General features: G+C 36.3%; 1 protein-coding gene across 12 annotated transcripts in view; it reads right to left on the bottom strand.

The window, feature by feature from the left end:
* Positions 1-7,915: 7,915 nt before the first annotated feature.
* LOC148302291 (RNA-binding protein Musashi homolog Rbp6-like) overlaps positions 7,916-9,663 on the bottom strand; it is a 462,089-nt gene continuing 460,341 nt past the window's right edge. For 6 of the 12 annotated variants that reach the window (XM_088271828.1, XM_088271831.1, XM_088271833.1 and 3 more), the window contains 2 exons: positions 8,362-8,437; positions 8,100-8,236 (listed from right to left, as the gene is read on the bottom strand). In XM_088271828.1, coding sequence (XP_088127954.1) covers positions 8,387-8,437 — 51 coding nt within the window. In that variant the 3' untranslated portion in view covers positions 8,100-8,236; positions 8,362-8,386. Of the gene's footprint in view, positions 8,237-8,361; positions 8,438-9,663 lie in introns of all 12 variants that reach the window. The other 6 variants (XM_088271829.1, XM_088271832.1, XM_088271835.1 and 3 more) reach the window with 2 other exon arrangements.

The following is a 9,663-nucleotide window of genomic DNA, read 5'->3' as shown; positions in this document are numbered from 1 at the left end:
TTTCCAATTTTACCAAATTAAGTTTATGTAGTGATGTGTAATATTCTCGGAGTTTTATGTTTAATAACCAAAGGAGCCTCAAAAATCGCCGTTTATAATAAAAATAAGTGATAAATATACACATATATACACACATATATATATATATATATATATATATATATATATATATATATATATATATATATATATATATATATATATATATATATATATTTTGACTAAAAGTTGTTTATAGTTATGTCGTTTGTGATTTTTTAAACACATTTTACTCAATTGAAATATTTTTTTGTAATCTAGATTAGTTGGTTTTTGATCATTTGATTTTATTTGATGTGATAACTTTTACATACCCTGAAAATAAATTTTATTAAATTAAAGCATATACAGGTATACTATATAAAATAATTAATTATTTTTTACACACACAACTTCATGCTATTTCTGTGAGCCTAATCAGCTCATTATTAGAAATAGGTATCAAATTGTGGTAGAGTGTGTTCGAACCGAGAAACTCTGACTTAAGAGTCCGCGACACTAACCACGGGACCACAACCCGTCATTAAAATAATTAAACAAACTTTTAACCATTTTAGCTGTAAATTTGTTTTCTTTCATTTTTTAGGTCTTATAATAGCTATAGCTATAATGAGACTATTATACAGCTACTTAAGATAGCTATAGCTACATGCTAACTGCAACTTTTGAGATCCCTTTGATGAAAAATAAATTAATCGTTTTTTTACTATGAAGCGTGACGCTTCATATTTCCTATAGGGTAAAGTCATAAACTAAAAATGTAGATGGTTATCTTTCACAAAAAATAAAGATTATTGCTTTAAAAAGGATGAATATGTAATTTACTAATTATAAATCTAGCTTCAATAGCAAAGGAGAAAATAAGCTTCGTTTATATTTTGTTTTATAAGAAATATCATCATGACGTTTTTAGTAGAGTTTTCCCAAAAAGAAGAGGACATTTATTTTACTGTAGTCCTAGTGCTGAACATGTTGTAGAATAAGGTTAACATTTGGTAATTCTTTTTTATACTTACATCTTCTTTGAAGAAATCCTTTTTAAATCCAAATCCTAAGTAATAATATTCTTCATCCTCGAATACTTTGCGCTTGAAATATATAAATGTGTTGTCTTCAAATTGCTCAAGCTTTGTCACTTTATTTTTCATTTTTATTTTATTCAATGCGACTTTCATATTTTTTACATTATATTTACGTGAAAAAACTTGTTTTGGTAACTCATTTTTTTATTAATATCATTAAAAAGATATTTTTGAATAATATGAAAGTTTTTATGGAATATAAGTTTTTTTCATGTACATGGTTATAAAACAAATAAAAGCTGCTGCTTTATTGTATTTTTTTTAAAACAAAGTTAAGAGTTATGGATGAGTAGAAGAGGTTAGGGTAAGAAGAAATGAAACAATGAGGTAGTTTGAACAATGTCCATATTATATTTATTCCCACATACACACGGCACGATGTGAACCTTGCTTAAATCATTGTGATCGTATAGGTATATGTACATTGCACAACGTGTATACATACGTCATCATGCACCCAAGCCCGGAGAGGCTTTATTATTCATTCATTTATTTTGTTCATAATTATAATATAATGTTTAGATATACATACATGAATGTTCCAATAACTGAAAGGGCACCCGTGCACACGGAGTGGGGCAGCCGCGGCGTATCCGCTCTGTACAGTCACCTCCTTAGCATTCGTTTATTATCATAGTGTAAAATTTCATCATAACGTACGTATCTACTAATTGTAATCGTAATTATGTAATAATTTCATATTAATCAATGTAAAAAGCATCCATATGAAGAATATGGTCAATGCTTTCTTACTGCGAGAAGCCGTTGCCGGCTCTCAAAGTGGGCCAGAGACTGAGTGACTGGGTGTCGCGAGGGAAGTGAGACCGGTGGGCGCCGACAGGCGCTGGCCAGCGCGCCGGCGGACCGGCGCGCGTTCTGATACCATCTACGAATCTCAATTTTCCGACGAACAATTTATTTAATTTTCAATCAAAACGCCGTTTCTTCAACACTTAATCTTGGACAGCACGTTTTGTTTGAGTATTTAGGTAAGGCCCATGTTAAAAGTTTGATAATATACAACCAAAACATATAGTATATAATATGAATAAATATTGTCGAGATACATGTTCTTTTTGGAGATAATAATGTACAACAGTGAGACACGGGAGGAGGACTTCAACAGCTCGATACGGGATGCGATGTGTAAAAAGGTAATTCAAAAATGGTCTGCGTGTTACGAACGATTACGTACGAATACGGTTCGGTTTGTGAATATTTGACTTTGGTCTCGCGGTCGGTACTAGCTCCCGTATCTCGTACATCTCTCTATGTAAGACAGAAAATGTTTATAATTACATCGATACACTTTAATATTCAATAATGGGACTATAATTTTATATAAGAAATTGTAATATTCCATAAACCACAATGTATACACAATTAGATAAAATTACTTATCAATGTATTTACCATAAAATGAGATATAAAGAATCGACCCCCGGCGGGGACCGACTCGCGGGATCCATTCTCAATCACGCGAGGATCTCTCGCGTTGCGATCTCGGGTAGTTTTCATTGCAAAATCCACTATCTAATTAAAATAAGATTAAACACAAACCCTCGTCGGCAGGAATAGTAATGTACACGATACTCGAGCTCAGTACTCGGCGTCGGTAGTCCGAACCGAGGGATAGAGATGTTTCATTCATCATATTTGAAATGACCATCTTGAGACAATTACGGCAGGGTAAAATCATATTCCCCAGTAAAATTATACGGAACAGAAAAACGTTTAAAATTGAAACTGCCTCATAATACCATACATGGGTGAACGGTTTAAGAACTCTTCGAGGAGCGGGACGTTAAGAGGGAGATGGAGTCTGAGACCAGACTGAAGTAAGGAAGACGTTCCTTGGTGACATCCGTCCCGCCCTCGGCGGGGTAGCGATGGGACTTGCGGCGGCGGGCGGAGGCGGGGGCGGGGGCGGGGAGGGTGTGAGTATGAGTGACACATACACGCACGATACATATAATTTTAAGGGGAGGGGGATTTGCCTCTTGAAACAAATACAACAGCCAAGATTCGCGAAAATACATCAAAACTTGTGATTAAAGATTACATTTAGTATTTAAGAGATATTTTTCTATACAATTGTAAATATATATATTATGACACTGAGTAAAATATTGATCATGTTTAATTCCTTAAATAAGTAATTGATTTTTATTGCTATTGAAAATCAGTCAGCACGCGAAGCACGCAATTTAGAAGAAAACTCCAATTGGAAAATATAATTCAGCTTGGCAAATCATTTAACGTAATGTGCGGAATTCATTTATTAAAAAATACAATAAAGACAGGGAGGAAATTTTTAACTGTTACTGACAGGAACTGATGTTTAAACCAAAAGGGCTTTAACGGAGTTTTTTGTAAATAGGAATAAAATATAGTTTTAAGAAGACTAAATATATTTATGTATAAATTTAGGGGATAAAAATCGTCGCAAATGATGTCAATGTTTAAATAGTAATATAAAAATACACATTAAGGTAATAAAATAAATATTAAGGGGCAGCATCTGGAGAGGGAGAAGTGGTCACGTGGTCGCGGTGACGTCATCCCGTGTTCCTGTCTAGCGGAAGTGGGAACACGCAAGCCGGCGAAGCGGCCCCCTGGTTATGCAGAATGGCTCGATAACCCCTTGGTCCACGTATCATTCTCGACTACGCACCTACGGTACTGCTACGGTGCCTTGCCTGCTCTCGATTGAAGGGCACCGCTACGATGCTACACATTTACCAGTCGTTTCTTCTAACATAACTATCTTCATCAAAATATATTAAAGCATATATTTAGGGTGTGAAAATAAACAAATTCAATTGTTCAATTCGTGTCTTAGTACCTTTACATGAGATCTGCCATTATTTTCGATGTAACAAAATCTAAATTTTATACGGAGCATATTAATGTAAAGAGCGTAATAATATGGTTAGAATAAAATCAGTAGAAAAAAAACGGTCTACCAATTTAAATAAAATACTTTTTATCTTTATCAAATGGTAATTTTTTATAAAATGACGGCAATTACAAAAACATTAGGTTAAATTGTTTTATTTTGTAAAATAGAAAACAAAAGTATGAAGCGGCTGATGGACACTGATATTCTTACAGAAACAACGACAAATCGCGGTTTAACCGCAATAACTTGTAAGCCAAGATAAAAGACACTCAAAAGATAAAATTCGAATACACCGTGCATACATGAACATTGTTTCAATATCAGATTTAAATCTAGTTTTATTATTAAGTAACCCAAAGAAGGAAGAAATGCAATGAATTCAAACACTTATGTTGAAGGTCGCGGTTTGGAAAAAAAACAACCCTAGCTACGAGTTACGGCACACGGAGGTCTATCACAGGGGTGGGCGTGAGGTGCGAGCGGCCGCGCGTGACGCGCGTCGGGCGGCGTCGGCCTCCAGCGACTGCACTGTGCGCGCCGAGTATGGCCTTGTCCGAGATGTTGCGAACAGGGCTGCAGATCGACAGTTCTCGGTTGTTACTCGGTAGGTATAACAATATATCAAAAGCTCCGAGGAAACACTAAGTGCAAATTTAATAACAAATGGTGGTCATCTAATAAACCCGCAAAATAACGCATTAATTACATTTTCTTTAACTATGAGAGATGTACAGTAATTTATTTTAAATATTTCCATATCTAGTTTATCGTAAACATACATTGAATTACTTTAAAAATTATTTAAAATTAGACATATATGGTGTTTGAAATGTTTCGATGAGTGAATGTAGTCACCGGATCTATGTTAACCTACACTGGAGGAGTAGTTCCCTTCTGGACGGCAGGTGGCTTTAGTGAAACAGAAAGCTACAAGATCCCAGAGAGGGACTCGCGCATGTGTCGTACTGTACTGTACTCTGCGCCGCGGTAGGCTGTCGGGCGGTGCGGGGTGCGCGGGGAGCGGGGAGTGGGAAGCTGAGGCGCGGACTGCGGATCTATCGATATCGTTAAACAGTAATATTACTTAGCTAACTCAAAGCAAATGATCAAGATCTTAAACCAATAGTATTAATAATTCATATATTTTATAACAGGAAACATTTATATAACATATTTATATAATATTTAAAAGATTGTTTTTTTTCTTTATCTAAGATTCATTTAAACCTAAACAATTATATTATACTTAACTATAATGTTTGAAAAAAAGGTTTATGAATGTTCATTCCGCTCTATACCGTGTGATGCTCGAAACCTCGGGGGACTCGCGAGTGGTGAGCGCGAACCGGAGACCGCGGATGGAGGTCGCGGGCCGGCCGCGGAGTCTAGCGTGGTACGCGGGGCTCAGCGCGTCGGGCGAGTCTGGACTCGGAGAGTGCGAACCGCAGGCCACGGGTGGAGGTCGCGGGCCGACCGCGGAGTCTAGAGCGTTACGCAGGGCGCAGCGCGTCGAGCGAGTCCAGACTCACGAGTGGTGAGCGCGAACCGGAGGTCGCGGGTCGACCGCGGAGTCTAGCGTGGTAAGTAGGACGCAGCGCGTCGGGCGAGTCCGGACTCGGAGAGCGCAGCCACTCGACATTACTACTTACATTTGACTATATGGATTTCGAGTAATATTTTATTATTACTTACTTACAATGTTGTTTTAATGAAATATGCACGAGAATGTGGGTTAGTGTAATTTAAATGACGACAAAGAGTTAATATAAGATATATAAGATTCTTACAAGTTATTTTCCCGGCCTTCGCTAGATCCTTATCAGTTAAAATAACAGACTACGCCTCGTCGAAAGTCCGGATAAGGATTTTCCGCGAGGGATTCCTTTTCCAAACGTCAAACATGAAGAAATGCGAAGATACGATGTCAAAAATTATTTGATAATAAATACAAAATCGCTAAAAGGGATGTAACATTGTTTGTTTTGTGTTGAAAGTATTTTTAAGAACTGAATATAGTTACTTAAATTGTAACATCACATTGTTATTATTGGCCTTGCCTGTACATTTCTAGGTTCAAATACCCTGTCGGTTTCTTTTATTTAATCGGAATACAAGCGGCTTTATGTAACTTAATAGTTTTACTTGCGACGTGACAAATATAGAAAATTGTTTCCATTTTCTAGTCAAAAATAGCTTATTGGAATATATAAGAAAATAACATTTTGATTATATCAAATAACACAAAATAAATACAAATTGAAAATCGAGAAATTGATTAAAGGATAACAATACGTGAGAACAATTACGATAAATGATAACAAATAGCTGCAAAAATATCTTTAGAATTACTTTTTAAAATATGTTTCATAAGTAGTAATCGAAAATCCTATCTTAGGATCTCAATATAGAGATAAGTTGATAAATGGGAATTGACAAATTAACTTATTGATTAAATCGTAACCATAACAAACACACAATGCACGATGACTTAAAAATGCTCAACTTGCGCACCATAATAGTATGGACATTCTGCAAAGATTAGGTGGTAGATAGAGCTGCTGACGTATGGGATGCGGGAATCGATGGTCAACCATCGGAAACGTGATGCTGATTCGCTCGGAAGTGGTGCGGCAGTGGCACGATGGCGCACGACCGTGGCACGAAGGCGCACGACAGTGGCACGATGGTAGCACACGGCGGAACACGAGGTACAATAGTGCAGTGGCACGATGGCACATAGTCGTGGAGCTTAGCACGGCTACATTTAGTACTTCATCGAAACGATCAAGCATCTTTTTATCCCGCAGTCCTTCATCATTTCATTCTAATATCGATAAGTTAAATGTATAAGTGTATCGTAAATTACCTATTTTTATTAGCGATCTTTAAGATATAAGATAAAAACATTTTGCTGTTTGCTTTCAACATGTGGAGAAATAACCATTATGTTATTAAAGATTTTGTGAATTACAATTTAATTAATCGTACAATTATAATTATATAAATAAACTATCGCCATATATTTAAGTGTAATTAAAGTTTTTTTTATTTTTTTATTTTTTTTTGTGTATTATTCGTATTAATTAATTTACATCATAATAATCTATCGTTATAATAATAATCAAACAGTTATTTTTATAAACGTTAATTTATAGGGTCAGTAAGGATGTACGGTCGTACGCGTACGGTGTACGCGCCAGAAGGGTCATGTCGGTCCACAGTCCGCAGTGGGTGTCGCGGGAGTGGCGCGTGGCGCGTGGCGCGTCGCGTGTGGCGTGTGCGTGTAGCGCGGCCCGCGCACCAACTGTTTGCGTACTCCAACGCAGCGGAACCAGTTGGATGGCCTTATACTTGGTCGGGACAACTTAATACAATTTTCTTCCATTTCCGTACTCATACCGCGATACGTATGTACATGCGAGATTGTCAAAAAAGAATATTTGTCAAGCGGTGTTCGACAAAGCCTTTTAACATGCCATTATTTTACACTGTAATAACTCTTTAAATCTAATTTTATAAAAGCGAAATAACAAACGGGAAAAATAATTGGTTTAACGTTATAGTGAAAACTAACATTTTTACACAAATCCCCCTTGGGGCACTGACAGAAGAGAAACTTGAATACAGACAATATCGAGAGAGAAAATATTCGCGAAAGCCTATGCATTGACATCGCAGCAATATTAAATAGAAAGATGATAACCTAGTTAATGTCCGGGTCCACACAGAGTAACCCTACTTTATACACTGATATTATTCATATATTTACCATGGCTATGAGAATACTTCAAAACATGTGACAATCATATTTCCATTACGAGTAAATTGATTATTTGACACCACATTATTAGGATAGCAGATGACATAAGAGAAGGTAGGTACAGTTGAATCGTTCTTTTGATAATGATGATAATCTATTTAAAAAAAAATATTTACAGTATCATAATAAATAGATATTTGTAGTAATAAGTAACATTTTATGTTTGTCGCTCGTCTCCATGGGGATCGTACTAAATGTTTGCAAACTCCTCTCGTTTCGCATCCGACAGTAGTAGCGGAGCGGCCGGTCACTGAAGAGCAAACTTCAGTACGATTCTGGGGCGGCTTCGGGTGATAGTTTAGTAGAGTAGGGTGTCCGGCGGAGGGCGGGCGGGGGCCGAAGGGGGCCGAGGGGGGCGGGCGGGGGGGCGGCCGCGCCGGGGGCCCGCTCCAGCTGCGGACAAGCAAGGGCCGTTACAAGACGTTGCGCGCTGCACTCTCGCTCTCGCTCTCACTCAATCCGCTCTGCACTCTGCACTCTGCACTCCACACACTAATACTTGTATGCGTGTTACTTACGTTTGCAAAATAAGTTGATCCACCTTCAATGGTACCCGTTAGTGAAAGCGGCCGGAATAAGCGGGTCCTGAAAAACCTTGAATTTAGCAAAAAAGAAATATTCAAACAAAGTTGTATTAATAAGTTCACATAGTACAAAATACACAAATTAGGATAAATTTCACAGTAATATGATAATATAATAAAAAAAAGTTCCTTAATATTACTCAGGAATGGAGAAGAGCGGTTGTAAATAACGAATGGAACGGGATTACTGGAAATGAATCCCATAAAAACTTTTTGATAAAAGATGTGTAAACTTTTCGAGCTACGGAAAATCTATAAGACATATTTTCTGATATATTGAATAAATATGCCAAAAAGATAATAGCTTTTCGACTAACTCAAAGTTCAAAGCAATATTTTGAATTAGGGATGATCCCTATAATACAAAACATGCTGAATATTTTATTCTCCAGAACGACCCAAAAAGGTTATCATGTTTTCCAAAAAGAAATATTACCACTACTTTCATATTAACAAGTTCTTCCAACTTTGTTACGCATATCGAAATAAGGGAAATGTAACATTTTCATGACGTAGCTCTACAAGATATTATAAACTAAATGCTAAAACCACCCGAATTACAGAATTCATTTTGTATATTCAATAGTCGTATAAATCTTCATTGTATCTTGCTTGCAAATAATGAGGAGAGAATGTTATCAGTCTCGCGCGTCAGAGGCCGATCTAAGGTAATAGAATAAAAATATTAATTACAGAAATACATGAACACTTCAAATAAATAACACATGAGCAAAAACTAAAAGTTCATTCATACTTTACTTTGATAAAAAAGTTGAATATTCCGAGGTTTTATGTAATAAATATGACAAAAGTAAAAAAAAAAATTAAATGGAAAAATTAGGGACAAATTATTTTTAACAGACACGCACTTTACACAAAAACAATAAAAAGAAAACATTTTTTATGAAAAAATGTACAGGGTGGGGCGTGGTCACTTCCTTATTTTTAAAAATCATTACACAAGTATTCTCAGTATGGATTTAATTTTTTTTTATATACAGGAGCATATTTTAAGTTTTATTTTATTGAGTTTTAAAAACGACATGTCGAAGGCTGCTTCTGTTCTCGTCAATGCGCTAAGATAGGTGAATTTTGACATTTCTGTCAAGTTTTTCCAGCATTGATATGCTGGAAAAGCACAGCACAGATGTGTCTATGTTGGCAGTAGCAGCAAGAATATTATCCTACAGCTATTTAAGGTAGCCGCGCAGAAAATAGTCACAGGGAGGTAAATCT

Source organism: Brachycentrus maculatus, unplaced genomic scaffold (genome assembly GCF_059751285.1).
Source record: "Brachycentrus maculatus isolate JH-2025_06_01 unplaced genomic scaffold, ASM5975128v1 h1tg000465l, whole genome shotgun sequence".
In the NCBI taxonomy this organism is placed as follows: domain Eukaryota; kingdom Metazoa; phylum Arthropoda; class Insecta; order Trichoptera; family Brachycentridae; genus Brachycentrus; species Brachycentrus maculatus.
This window is presented reverse-complemented; position numbering and strand designations above follow the sequence as displayed.